This window comes from Montipora foliosa, chromosome 3, assembly GCF_036669935.1.
Source record: "Montipora foliosa isolate CH-2021 chromosome 3, ASM3666993v2, whole genome shotgun sequence".
NCBI lineage: Eukaryota > Metazoa > Cnidaria > Anthozoa > Scleractinia > Acroporidae > Montipora > Montipora foliosa.
Genome location: NC_090871.1, coordinates 9,437,430 through 9,449,929, shown reverse-complemented (window position 1 = coordinate 9,449,929; position 12,500 = coordinate 9,437,430). Strand labels below are relative to the sequence as shown.

The following is a 12,500-nucleotide window of genomic DNA, read 5'->3' as shown; positions in this document are numbered from 1 at the left end:
AAAAGCGCTTATTGCAGCAACACAATATGCAGTGCGAGAAATTTTAGGTCAGTTTAAAAAGTGGTATACTGGATTTTTGGCCAACTATACCAGGTGACGAGAACACGATTTCTTGTTATGGGTTGATTTATAATGGTAACAGAACTGATTGGAGTCCAATTTGGTCTGTAATCATACGAGTGATTAACAAAATCGGTCGACCGCGTAGCGGGAGTCCGATTTCTTTAATCACAAGTATGATTAGAGACCAAATTAGACGACACGAAGTCCTGTTGCCAACAGCGCTTTGCACTATTACTAAAAATAGACTTTGTCACACGAGCCCCCCGGGTAGACTCAGACAAACATTTCGATGTACTGAAATGAAATGTAGGAGTGAGGTATTAAAGCGATAGTGAAGGAAAGAAGAAAAAAAAGTCTGTGGAATTGGTTTCTAAAAAGGAGGTAGAATGGTTAGTACTTAACACTGTTGATGTAAATCGGACTCACAGTATCCAGATAAATGACCATAAATTGCCGAAATCTCTCAAAGAGTTGCAGGAACCAGGAAAGAAAGTCTTCATACCGCTACCAAAACCATCGTAAGACACCAAGAAAAGTAAGCCATGGTTAATCGATTGAAGGCGGGAATTCTTAACTGTGAAAAACACATATTTGTGCTCTACAAAAGGTCCCACAGCAGAAGTTCCTAAGTTCTGACATTAGTCAAACTTAAGTACTTTAACTTGTTTCAAGAAATGTTAAAGACGCGGATGTATGCTCTATGTAGAGGATTAACATCTTCGGCGAAGAGTAAAAGAGAATTTATTGATCACGTTGACCGCAGAGAGATGAGAAACTTTCAAGTAGACAATACTTTATTGCCATCTATGAAAAAGTCCTTTTTCAATGATTATTTTCCCTTCTGCAAGGGAAATCTCACAACTGAATGCGTGAATAGTTGAATGCTAATACGGTTTAATAACAAGCAAACCATTCACTTTGCTTTTTTGGTTTTATTAAAAGGGAAAACACTAGAAGTTCATTACAATACAATATACACCTTATTCCAAAATGGCCGCTGATTTATACGCATACAAATTGGCCCTTGTTGCCTCGTTCAAGATAAAATATTCTTTTGAATTTTAAGCTTAAGAACGAGGCATCAAGGGCTAATTTGAATAAAAACAAAAGAATATTTAAATGCCGGCCATTTTGGAATAAGGTATATAATGTAAACCAGCGTCCTGAAAACTGATGATTTTTTTCTAAAGCTCGTTTTGTACAATTGAATCTTGAAGCTAAGTTGCATAAATGTTGATGAAGAATTCTACTCCAACATCAACGAAATCTAAATGAACTATACCGATCGTACTAATAAAACCTGACAAGATCTGAAAGGCCCAGAAAGTAATACTAAACAATCTCCGCCTTCCATATCCAGAGATTTTAAGATTGTGTCGCTCAAAAATTGTCACTGCTGCACATTAACGTGTCTTAATTCAACGTATGCAAGAAACTGTTTTATATGATTCCTTAAACGACTTGCATATAAAATAACTCTAAAATAAAAAAAGTACTATCCTAACTATTATTAATTTTTTTTGTAATGCCATCCGCTTCAAGCTCTTTGAATAAAGATACCACGAAAGTAATTATCAAATAATACAGTTGGTGGAAATGGAACCTAATTTGAAGACTACATAATTGAAATATATTACCATGGATCCTCCAGTCACGTGACTAGCCATTGCCGTTTTGTTCGAGATACGAGCTTGCCGTTTTCAACACAAAAAGCGGATTTTTACCCAAGCGCGCTTCAATAATGGCCCAGAGTTTCTTGTCTAAGGTATAAGCACTATACGATATGTAAAAATACCCTTTACCTCAAGCTACTAAATAATTTGAAAATCAAAAAGGGAATTAGTATATTATTCTCTCTATCTGAAACACCACTACAGTAATTCAAATGTTGAGTCTTGCCAGTCCAGCAGTCATGCCCGTGCTTTATCCCTCCTGGTCAGCGGTAGTGATGCAAAGCGTTCTCAATTTTTGACTTCAGGCTCTGCAAAACGAAAATAATGAAACTGAATGAAACCGAATGAAACTGAATGAATCATAACCAGTCGAAAACTGCAGCAAATCACAAAACCGTTAAGCCTAAATTTACAACTGCTAATAATAAACAAACTATAAGCCTTATATCTGTTATCTGACGTAAGTGTAAAGATGTATGCCAGATCTGGAGCACTGAAACGTTAAAAAACCTACGCATTATTATTATTATTATTATCATCATCATCATCATCATCATCATCATCATTATTTGAGGAAAGTGGGTGACAAAGGTCCTTCGCCTGTGGTGCCATGGGTAAATCATCGGCGACACATTGGGGATCTTAAGCCATCGCGTTTTAAAGCAACGAGTGCTAACCGGAAGAATTAAGGACGTTGTCCATCAACTTCCCTTGTTGTCTCAAATATTCTTCGTTTATAAAAATGAACCTTTCCTTCAAGAGCATATACATTTTACTATTTTCGCGTAGACATTTCCCTTTTCAAGTGTCAAAAAAGCTTCGTAAATTAGGGGAACAAGCAGTTCTTTGGACCAACCGAACCGAAAGTGACAGGTTGTGTTTACTTTTGGTACTCTGCGATGATTCTCTTAACTGGACAGCAATTGTCTTTATTCCAAGAACCCTCCAAAATAAACTATACCATGGGTTGGTAAAAAAGCGAATTTCCAGAGAGTCTACAGTCTCATCAGTACCGGGGAATCTTCACAAAAGCTGCTTTAGCCGGGTTACGATGTAAAATTAGAAACAGACCCATGCCTCTCGCCAACTCTGTCATGGGTTAATCCTTTCATTGCCACGATTGAAACGTTCCTTTTCCTAACTAGTACCATGGATTTCTTTGTTGGGTAGTCGTGATGATAACATTCGTCGTTGTCAATTCCTGTCTGACTGACAACTCATTAAAATTGTGAGGAGGTACCGCGATAAGTCCTGGCAGTCAAGGTTAAATGATACTTGACGTATCTCGTGAAACGTACAGACTTCGTTTACGTGAAACGACAAACGGCGGCAAACAGAAGGATGCTTCTTATCGTAAAAGCATGAAAATTCTCTTATAACTCACATCTCCCTTTCGAGGAGTTTCTCTGTACTGCAAAGAGGCTAGAAATTAATGAAAATCAAAGAAGCTTCTTTGCCTTTCGCCGCAAACGCGATGTTAAATATCATCATCAAAAGCTCAAGACAGACGCAAAAATGAACAAGATATGTTTATTTTACCAGGAAAATATACTTAACCAAACTATTTATGTTCAAATTGCGATACGTGTTTGCTCCTCTATAGACGAACTGTTGCGCGCAACCACTTCATGGCTATAAACGTTCATTTTTGCTTGCCGCGCTTCACTCACTTAGGAAAGCCGTTGTATAAGCGTCTTACTAGTATAACAAGCCTCTTAAAAGCAAAAATATAGGGCGTGTTCGATTATTTTTTCCCCTTAAACTGATTTAGATCTTCGGTCGATGAGTTTTGGTAAAAAAGTGAAAAAAAATTTAGCGGGGTAAATCTTCCCCGTTGCGGATCTCAGTGGACAAAATTTAAAGCTTCGATTGGAATACCAAAGATCCGAATTGTGCGATCGAAACTGAAATTCCCCAATCTAAGTTAGCCATTTAGCCATAAAATGATCCCTTACGACCAACCTCGAGTTCCGACGTATCACTGGAGACAATTTCGTAGACAGAAACAGCAAGTGCAATGCTTGCTCCACCATCCTGTTAAATAACACAGAAATGAGTCGATGCTGGATCAAGGTTTGAATTAAACTAGACTAGAATTCACCTGTGGCAGTTGTTTGCTATTTCCTTGCCATGACTAGCGGTCATATATTTTTAAGGGAACAAGGTTAACGCAGTCATTGTAGTGAGAGTGTTTACCTTTTACCGATGTTATGGGGTCGATTCCAGGATTCGATGCCTATGCGGGTTGAATTTGTTGGTTCTCCGCTCTGCTCCGATAGGTTTCTACGAGTTCTTCGGTTTTCCCTCAAAAACTATCATTTGATTGTATTTGATGTCGCTGACAGCAAGTATACAATACGGGACTATCCTGGATGCCTGACCTGAGGCATGCGCACTACCACCTTTCTTCATGTGACGTCACTTGGATTCAGGGGGAAGAGTTTATTTCTTGTTTTGACTACCTACAATCATCTTCAAGTCTGTGGAAGCATTCTTTTACCTCAAACCCCTAAAACAACTCTACACTATACCTAAATATTACTCATTTTAACAAAAGCTTGTGAAAAGGAGAAAAGTCTTTAGCTTGCGAATAAAATTGTTCACCAAAGCCGGTATAGTTCTTTATATCGCCCGGCAAGGAGTTCCAAAGAAATGGAGCTGTGCCACCGCAAACGAACGCCCTCCGCATAATTTCAAGATAAAGCTGCTCTTATGAATAGCTCTTGGTGGATAATATCTTGCTAGAACATGTGTGATAAGGCATGGCATTCAACCTATAAGTTCTTTGAAGGTCATCAAATGAATCGTTGTTCGTGTAATGTGCTATATCACCAAACAAATTCTAATTAATTTATTACTAACTTCCGTAATTTTTAAGGAGCGAGTCAAAAGCAACTTGCCTTGTTGCATTCTTGTCGGATGACCAGTGCATTGGCTGTCAAAAAGGGAAATCCAGCAATGTCTTCGTACAGACAGTTCCATCGGATTTTCCATCCGAGCCAGAATTTACTTTGATAAAGATTAAATATTCTCCTGCAAATTTAAACACCAAGAAATTCAAGCAAACTTGAAAACAACAAATACCTCGGAGTGGTTGATTCCAGCGAGGAGATACAATCGATAGCACTAACGTCGCTATGGCTTTTATTTATGTATGTACGATTAATAGGGACCTTGAGCACGCACGTTTTTGAGACGCGAACGGCAACCGGTAGAGAACATTTCTCGCGCCAGGGCAGTGGTGTCTCCTAGATTTTTACACTAGTCATCTCTAACGGAGAAAAGATACTTAGCAATGTAAATGTGGCTGTGTGAAGACAAGTTAAAAGGGAAAACAGCTCACTTCCGATTGCCGTCCGCGTCTCAAAAACGCGCGTGCTTAAGCTCCCTAATGTCGCATTGGCAACGGATGCAGGATGAAAGCAAAGTTTACTATAGTAACACTTCTTGACTCGATATGGTTTATCGCGCTAGGTCTCGAAAAACGTCGTGAAACGTGTTTTTAAGCGTCCTCGAGCGCGTTTTAAAGGCGTTTCTCGAAAAACGTCGTCAAGCGTGTTTCCACGCGTCCGAGAGCGCGTTTTGAAGGCCTAGTACCATAGTTACTGCATTTTTCCACACAAATAAAAACCCAAGTGTCACCTTGGCCGATAGAACTCTTTCAAAATGGCGGCCAAATGAAATATTCTTTTGTTTTCACGCTAATAAGCCTTTCTAGCCATGCTACGACGAGCAAATCTCAAAAGAATATTTGTGTCAAAAAGAGGGTAGCAGGTCTAGTTAACATAAATACAAAAGAATGTAAAGGTGGTCTATAGGTTTAATGAGAAAACTAAGAATGGATGGTCTACGGAGTTGAGAATACTTTACCCATTTAATTTACCTGTCCGTGAGTAAGACTACAAAACTGGATTCTTCACTCGTGAAGGTCACGTGATCCACATAGACGTCATCCACGTGATTCAAACTCTGCCGATAAAGGAAAATGGAAATCAAGGTTATAGCTTCTTAGGCAGTGAACATAGAAACCATTTAAAAAATAGAATTGGGCGGAATGAAGTCTCTCACCTTAAGAACTGCGTTTCCTTCTGCATCATGTTCTGAAAACGGCTTGAGAGGCTTAAAAATAAATGCAAGAAAAACCTCATTAATAATTAATGAAGGTTCAAGCAAACAGGTTCTTTTACGTGAAAGCAAATAACAGATCTCAAAAAATTCTTCCTGACACAATTCAAACCTTACCTCATTTCGTATTCTGCACCTTAATCGTGCAATTTTGACACAGAGAAAGAATCACCCATTCCTTTCACAAAACTGATTCTACATTTAAATTTTCTCGCACAAACCAATGGAATGTACAACAATTGGGTGAGGCAACATATATTCTATTGACTTTGTACAATACAACACCTTGAAAACGTTCACCCAACTGTCAAGTTTGAGCGCAACTCTTTCCTGGCCATTCGCCGCCAAAAGCAGGTAAAGATAGTCTGTACGTTAAATTGTCTTTTAAATTCAAGGGAATTAGTTCGATTTTCAGTTTGGTACTAAAATAGCATGACAGTGTTCCTTTAATCAATGGTTTGCGCTTAAGGCCCAGGGAAACGCAAAATTTCCTTCGACATCCGTTCGATTTTATTGGGTATGCGCGCGCCCAGTAATCGGTTTCTCGATGACGTTCCATTTCCGTTTCCATAGTAATGCCGTGAATGCAGCCCGGGACTTAACACCAGGCCCCTCGTGATGCTTTGTTAAATCGAATGTTGATGTGTTGAAACCGTTTGCCCACTCAAGCAGTCAACATCGCTCAACATCGCTAAACAAAATCGAACGGATGTTGGAGAAAAGCGGGTTGATACCGTTTGCCCGCGCCTCAACACCACGCTTCAGGAAACTCGACCCCGGTGTTTACCATATTTGGTGCTGTGAAGCGAGGAAGTCTGCGAATTGCAATATCTTCACCAGAGAGTTCCGCAGATCTGCAAGAAGTAACGCGGAGCATTGACTCAGTGTAAATCATTGGTAACGGACGATTAGGAGCCAACACAATAACAGCGGTTTAAAAGGCAAATAAAACAAGTAGCTTTAACCGGCATTTAGATAGTATAATTTCCTTTTGCATGTTTAGTTGACGGAAAAGTTTGGTCATAAAAAGAAGGAAAAATCTTCTGAAGCCCTGTAGTCAAGTGAACTACTAACAATGCGTTTTCCACCAAGTGGTGCTACATATGCTTCAAAAAGTGGCACCTCCTTTGTGAAAGCGCTACAGCGCGTGCTTTAAACAACTTTAACTGAAGGTTGAGTCTGACTTTGCTTTTTCTCCTTATTAAAAAATTAACTCGACAATTCCATGAGTTCCTAGAGCGTGATTTAAGCTTTTGTCAGAAAGGAGTCCGCCCCAAATGCTTTAAACAACCTTTAATGAAAAATTAACTGATTTGGGCTCTTTCTCAAAGATTTATGCTTTATGGTATCGGTCAGTTTTCCTAATCCAAACTGTAACTCTACCTCGATAAACAGTTCAATAAGCTGTAAAGAGGGGGGGAAGGGGGGGTGGTGTCCAAATCCGCGAAGGGGGACTAAATCCGTTAGCGGATTAAGTCTCAGGGGGTCCAAATCCGTCAGCAGATTTGTACCGGGGGGTCCAAATTTGCCGGGACACCGGGCTTTGCATACAAGCGGTGTAGTTGACCTTTTAAAAACAAATGCCTTGATTATGTAGGCAATCTTTGACTATAGATTTAGGCTCATGATCAGAAGCTCATTGGTTTCTCGTTAATTTTCCAAGAAAGCGGCACTGCATGTTAAGCATACCTTTGACAATCAACTATCTCTGAAATTGTGAGCTCGACATGTCAGGGAATGTTTTTGTAATTTGGTTGAGAAACAGGAAAATGTTCAAAGAATGTATGGCCTCATGGCGCGTTTGTCACAAATAACCTGTCTGTTTTTTATGCTAATCTGCTGGGAAACGAGTCCTATTCTTATGAAAACAAACTTTGGGATGGCCGCAGAACAAGTACGAAATAACATATGGCGTGACTAGCAGAATCGCAAAATTATGCATAGTTTCATGTATGCACAATGAATTTGGGAAACTCGGAAAATTTTCGGCTTTGGTACGTGTTACTTAAAAACGTAACTACAAGCTATCCGTTCTCAAAAAAGTGCTGCGAGTTAAACAGTCCAGGGCAGTTTATTCTTTGACACTGTTCTGTGCAGATTAGTAAATTCATTTTTCTGGTACATTTTTCCACATACATTTTTCAAAACCTACATAAAATTTCTCTGGTATCAAATCTATTGACTCTACGCAACGACCTCATTATTTGTAACTATAAAAAGAAGCTAAGACTACATTTTAAAGACTGCATTGGTCCAAAAGCTAACAGTTTAAACTTCCGATAACCTTTTGTCATTCTCCCTGGTATACCCTTATTCTATTTGTTGTTATCAGCTTTGCATTCTTTATAAGATTCCATGTGCATATTCCGTGTTTTATGGTTGTTTATAATGTGTAATTTTGTCTTCTTTTCTATTTAAAATATCTACACACAATGGCGGAAGACGAGTGGCCTCACCACCGAGCCAATCGTGCTCCCGATTAAGTGATTTAAGTTTACAGAGGGGTCTTTCGGATGCGTGCACTGGTGTATCAACAGACCTCTTTAGCTTGTATATTTTGTTTCCCCATTTCAGACCACGTGATGTTACTCTGGAGAAAAGTTCCTTTCAAACGTCGCCTTATCAGAGCAAGTGCTTATGTACGAATAACTTATGAAAAAAACAAAAGGAAAATTCTCTTGAAAACATCACGTGGTCTGAAATGGGAAAACAAAACGCACAAGCGAAAGAGGTCTACAGGGAGCTTAAGCACGCGACCTTTTCAGACGCGGACGCCAACCGGAAGTGAGCAGCTTTTACTTGTCTTCACACAACCACATTTGTAATTCTAATTATCGTTTTCCATTACAAATGATTAGCTTAAGAATCTGGGAGAGAATACTGTCCTGGCATGCGAAATGTTCACTTCCGGTTGCCGTCCACGTCTCAAGAACGAACGGTTCTCACCTTCTGATGCCATCAAGTGTGAAACTGACCATGTCAATGATACCACCGGCTGGATGTGTAAGCACCCCAAGTAGACCTTTCCCAATTCCTTTGAAGAAACCCTCCACACCGTCAGAACGAGCACCTTGTGATTGGAAAAGAAACCACAGACGTTTTTGAGGCCAAATGATAGCACAGTAGTTTTCATAGTTTTCATCTTATTGAAAACCTCAAAGACTGAGAGAGAGGGAGAGCCGGGAATTCATCTTCCTTAAACTCTACACGGTGTTCTACTGGGAGACTACAACTTGTTGATCGCAGCAGTACACCACCTGGGACGAAAGGCAATTTCTGAACTGACTTCAGTTCAATCAAAATGCGCGTACGACAACACATAACCAATTAAAATTTGTGTGATGTCACAGCCGTGTTTCCATACTCTCATCTAAACACAGCTATTGACCAATGAGAGTTTTTTTTCTAACTATGACTTAGGTCTATTCATAGAAGAAAATCCAATTTAACTCAATTCAAACACTGTTTTTTAGGAAGGGGAAAGACCAGAGCAACCAGAGAAAAACCTCCCGGAGCAGAGTAGAGAAACCAACAAACTCAACCCCCATATGAAGCTGAGTCTGGGAATCGAACCAGGGGCCCGTTTCTCGAAAGTCCCGAAACTTTACGGGTCATTTTCGGGTGTCACAATTCTCAGTGTATCGCAGGAACGGAGAAGATTTAAATCGTCAAACTTCGCAGACATTTTGCTTTTTGTTACCTTGAAAAAATGTCAAAAGATCGGCTTTCCAAAACAAGCGGTTGACAGTTTCACAAATGGCTTTTCGGGCCCGAAACGTTTTCGGGACATTCGAGAAACGGGCCCCAGGACCACATTGGTGGGAGGCGAGTGCTGTCACCACTGCGCCTTCCCTGCATATGGATGTTCACGTACCTTCCACAGGTTTGACTACCACCCCGGACACTCCAAAATACAAACCCTGAAAAAAATTATAACAGCAACAACTTAAAGGCAAACAAAAAAACACTCGTTTAACCGAAGATATGACAACACTATTTTCAACTCACCATCAAAAGACTATTTCCACCCTTGATCAAACCTTGCCCAATGCCGCGAGGGTGTTGGCGCATGCACAAACGCCTCCGCTAAAAAAAGAAACGAAACAGTTGGTTAAGTCCTGTATTTAAGGTGATTCCCGGGTAAAAGAACCCGTCATAGATTTCCGATGAAACTCGGTATGATGACATTACAGTACAAGGAGATGTTAAAAAGGTAATAAAAAGAGGGGGTCACCGTGCTTGTTTTCATGCCACGATGCTGACAAATATGGTTATTTAGGTGACTTTTGGTTATCTCAGTGCACAACAAACAAGATCGATTATTTTTCTATGCGGCGTGCTATATCACACAGAGTTCGACTTTCTTTGATTGCTTATTCATCTACGTCCCAGAAAAAATGGCTTCAAATACCCTGCATTATTAATTGATATTTTTATCCTTTAGAGGAAACATAATTTGGACTGGCTCTGCTGGGCCCGTTACGTCTCTATCTGTAGCGTTTATTTCATTTGCCAAAAAAGGCAAACAAAAAAAAACTCGTTTAACCGAAGATATGACAACACTATTTTTAACTCACCATCAAAAGACTATTTCCACCCTTGATCAAACCTTGCCCAATGCCGTAAACTATATGTATTTATCAACAATCAATATTGAATCGAGCATTGTCGGAAAACATCCCAGTTCTTCAACCAGGCGTCGAACGCATGGCCTTCTCAGTTCTGCTTTCTAGTTCATGATAGCAAATGTTGAAGGCGGTACTTACCATCTGGAAATTTGAATCAAAGGTAAGCGTAGCCACGGCCTGACCCAAGGAACCAGTAATTCGGGAGAAAGCTCCAGCGGTACCCCCTGAAATGAAAAAAGACATCACTGACAGGGTAAAAGAGAAAGCACATTTTCACTCAACAACGATATCAATTTTGCAAACTGAACGAGAAACTGAGAACCAGTGCAAACGCTCGTCAACATCAATATCCCTTAAAGTATAAAGAGGATGATTTACCTATTACATGACCCAGCAAACTCTTTACACCTCGGGCAAATCCTTCGGCAAACTCGCCTGGTCCTGCAATGATACCCTACAAAAAGAAGGGTACATTATAGCTCCATCAAATTAATTCAATAATTGACCACTCGCAATAGAGGTTTTTTTCATGGTCATTGAAACAAATATTAACGATACAACTGAACAGAACAACTTTTAAGAACCCCAACTGCCTGAGACAAATCAGTATGCTATTTACAAGCACAGCCGAGAAGATGAACCACGGATTCAGAAAACGACTTACTTGGTCAGAACGGGAGATGAAACGGGGATATCAGTCTCCAGATGTCAAGGAAAGAACCCTATGCATTCGGCCACGCTGCCTACATAATCCGACATTCATGTAAATGTATATAAAGCCGACCACAAGAGCTGCACCAACACACATTTAGTCAAATCACACCAGAGCGGGAAAAACCAAAGTACGCCAAAAAAAAGCAAAGAAAGACCTTTCGTAACAGAGTAGCTATAAATGAACTATCACTGAAGGAATGTGGTTTTTTGAAGTATAAAAAAGCTGAGAAAAATTGGGAAAAAATGGGAGAACTCCTAACTCAATTCCGATTACCTATTTAGAAGCTCTTCCGCTAAACATTAGCAGACTTAGACGCTTTTAAGGACTTATTGTTGTTTCGGTAAAAGGATACTCACAAGAATGTTTTTACATCACCACTTTTATTTTTCTCCTAAACGAGTAAGTTGTGAAAGGTTAATGAAGAATCAAACTTTTGCGCAACACGTACTTTACAATTCAATAACTTCAGGGACGGAATAAAATTAGAACGCATGAAGAACTGGTTTTTAGAATATCAGGATTGTCAAATGCCATGCGAACAAACACAGAAAATCGTGAAATTATACCTGGTAAGGCTCATAGAAGAAATCCTTAACACCCTCACCAATGCCATGAATCAGTGCATAGGGATTACCAAGGACGTCAAGTCCAAATATAAGAACATAGACTTGGCGAACAGCCTGCAACAGATATTAAATCAATGCAGTTGACTCACAAGGTTAAGACTGTGGACGGACACGTGCAAATGAACGAAGACGCACATAAAAGATTGCTGTTGCGCACAAAGCAGTCTCGCCTTCTTGGCTCCCCGCCTCGACATACATCTGCCCCCCGTAAACATTCCAAGTGTCACGCAGCGATAATAGACGGTTGTAGTGCACGATTGTATTCGCAAGTTATTCAAACGGATGAATGGATAATTTGTAACAGTTTCAGGAAATCCCATTCCGGCATTGTGGAGTTTAAAACAAAATCCACTGTTTTTTAATACGTACAATAATGTCCGCTACAAAGAGTTAAAGTTAATGGGGTTCTGTCTGACTGGTCACCCGTCCTAAGTGGAGTTCCACAAGGTAGCCTCTTGGGAACACTCTTGTTTAACATATTTATCAATGACTTGAATTGCCTCCCAGTGTCTCTATGCTGATGACACTACAACATACACCTCAGCTACCAACACTATGGCATTAGAACTTTCCTTTAATCCGGATCTTCAGAAACTATCTACCTGTTTTTTTTTTTTTTTTCAATTATTTGACAGTAAATCATACCAAACAAAACTCAAGCCATGATTTT

The 12,500-nt window shown here is 39.8% G+C and overlaps 2 protein-coding genes across 3 annotated transcripts in view; one reads left to right on the top strand and one right to left on the bottom strand.

Moving 5' to 3' along the window:
* LOC137996678 (transmembrane protein 121B-like) overlaps positions 1-706 on the top strand; it is a 2,581-nt gene extending 1,875 nt beyond the window's left edge. The window contains exon 1 of the mRNA XM_068842202.1: positions 1-706. This exon is cut by the window's left edge and continues 1,875 nt beyond it. The gene's annotated coding sequence lies outside the window, so the exon portion shown is untranslated.
* A 136-nt stretch (positions 707-842) lies between these two features.
* The window catches only part of LOC137996675 (intermembrane lipid transfer protein VPS13C-like), a 118,813-nt gene continuing 107,155 nt past the window's right edge, over positions 843-12,500 (bottom strand). For both annotated transcript variants that reach the window (XM_068842198.1, XM_068842199.1), the window contains exons 104-115: positions 11,771-11,884; positions 10,868-10,943; positions 10,628-10,713; positions 9,870-9,947; positions 9,736-9,781; positions 8,808-8,931; positions 6,649-6,715; positions 5,805-5,855; positions 5,620-5,705; positions 4,637-4,769; positions 3,699-3,770; positions 843-2,044 (exon numbers count right to left, since the gene is read on the bottom strand). In XM_068842198.1, the coding sequence (XP_068698299.1) occupies positions 2,000-2,044; positions 3,699-3,770; positions 4,637-4,769; positions 5,620-5,705; positions 5,805-5,855; positions 6,649-6,715; positions 8,808-8,931; positions 9,736-9,781; positions 9,870-9,947; positions 10,628-10,713; positions 10,868-10,943; positions 11,771-11,884 (978 nt within the window). In that variant the 3' untranslated portion in view covers positions 843-1,999. The remainder of the gene's footprint in view (positions 2,045-3,698; positions 3,771-4,636; positions 4,770-5,619; positions 5,706-5,804; positions 5,856-6,648; positions 6,716-8,807; positions 8,932-9,735; positions 9,782-9,869; positions 9,948-10,627; positions 10,714-10,867; positions 10,944-11,770; positions 11,885-12,500) is intronic.